The sequence below is a fragment of the Buceros rhinoceros genome, unplaced genomic scaffold, assembly GCF_000710305.1.
Source record: "Buceros rhinoceros silvestris isolate BGI_N320 unplaced genomic scaffold, ASM71030v1 scaffold16594, whole genome shotgun sequence".
NCBI classification, from domain to species: Eukaryota; Metazoa; Chordata; class Aves; order Bucerotiformes; family Bucerotidae; genus Buceros; species Buceros rhinoceros.
Window position 1 is genome coordinate 32,535 of NW_010408967.1, and position 409 is coordinate 32,943.

Consider the following 409-nt stretch of genomic DNA (forward strand, 5'->3'; position numbering starts at 1 on the left):
CGCTCCCCAGGCTGCGGCCCCCCGCTGCCCCCCCGCCCCTGGGCTGCCGGAACCGCCTCCCGCGAATGCCCCATCCCAGGCACACGCCACACGCGACTCCCGCGATGACGCTGAGCAGCCCGGGCTTGGAGAGGGAATCCATGGCGGATTTGGAGACTGGCTACAACCGGGCAGGGCGAGGCCGAATTCACTCGAGGACTTTTCAGCCTGTGAGAGCACCTGGTTATCTGCAGACAAACAACATCTGTCAGAAAAAGGAACTATTCTACCTTCAGCACCGGGAAAGGGTGTTCAGAGACGCCGCTCTTGGTGCACGGACTTCCCCAGCGACAGCTTCCTACGGGCAACGCCGTCACGGGTGACCGTGCACAACTCACCGCTGACGGGCCTCAGCCGGGGAAGCAGAAGA

General features: G+C 63.8%; 1 protein-coding gene across 1 annotated transcript in view; it reads right to left on the minus strand.

The window, feature by feature from the left end:
- Window positions 1-142, minus strand: part of PTRH2 (peptidyl-tRNA hydrolase 2) — a 673-nt gene extending 531 nt beyond the window's left edge. The window contains exon 1 of the mRNA XM_010135070.1: window positions 2-142. Within this exon, the coding sequence (XP_010133372.1) occupies window positions 2-142 (141 nt within the window). The remainder of the gene's footprint in view (window position 1) is intronic.
- Window positions 143-409: the final 267 nt, after the last annotated feature.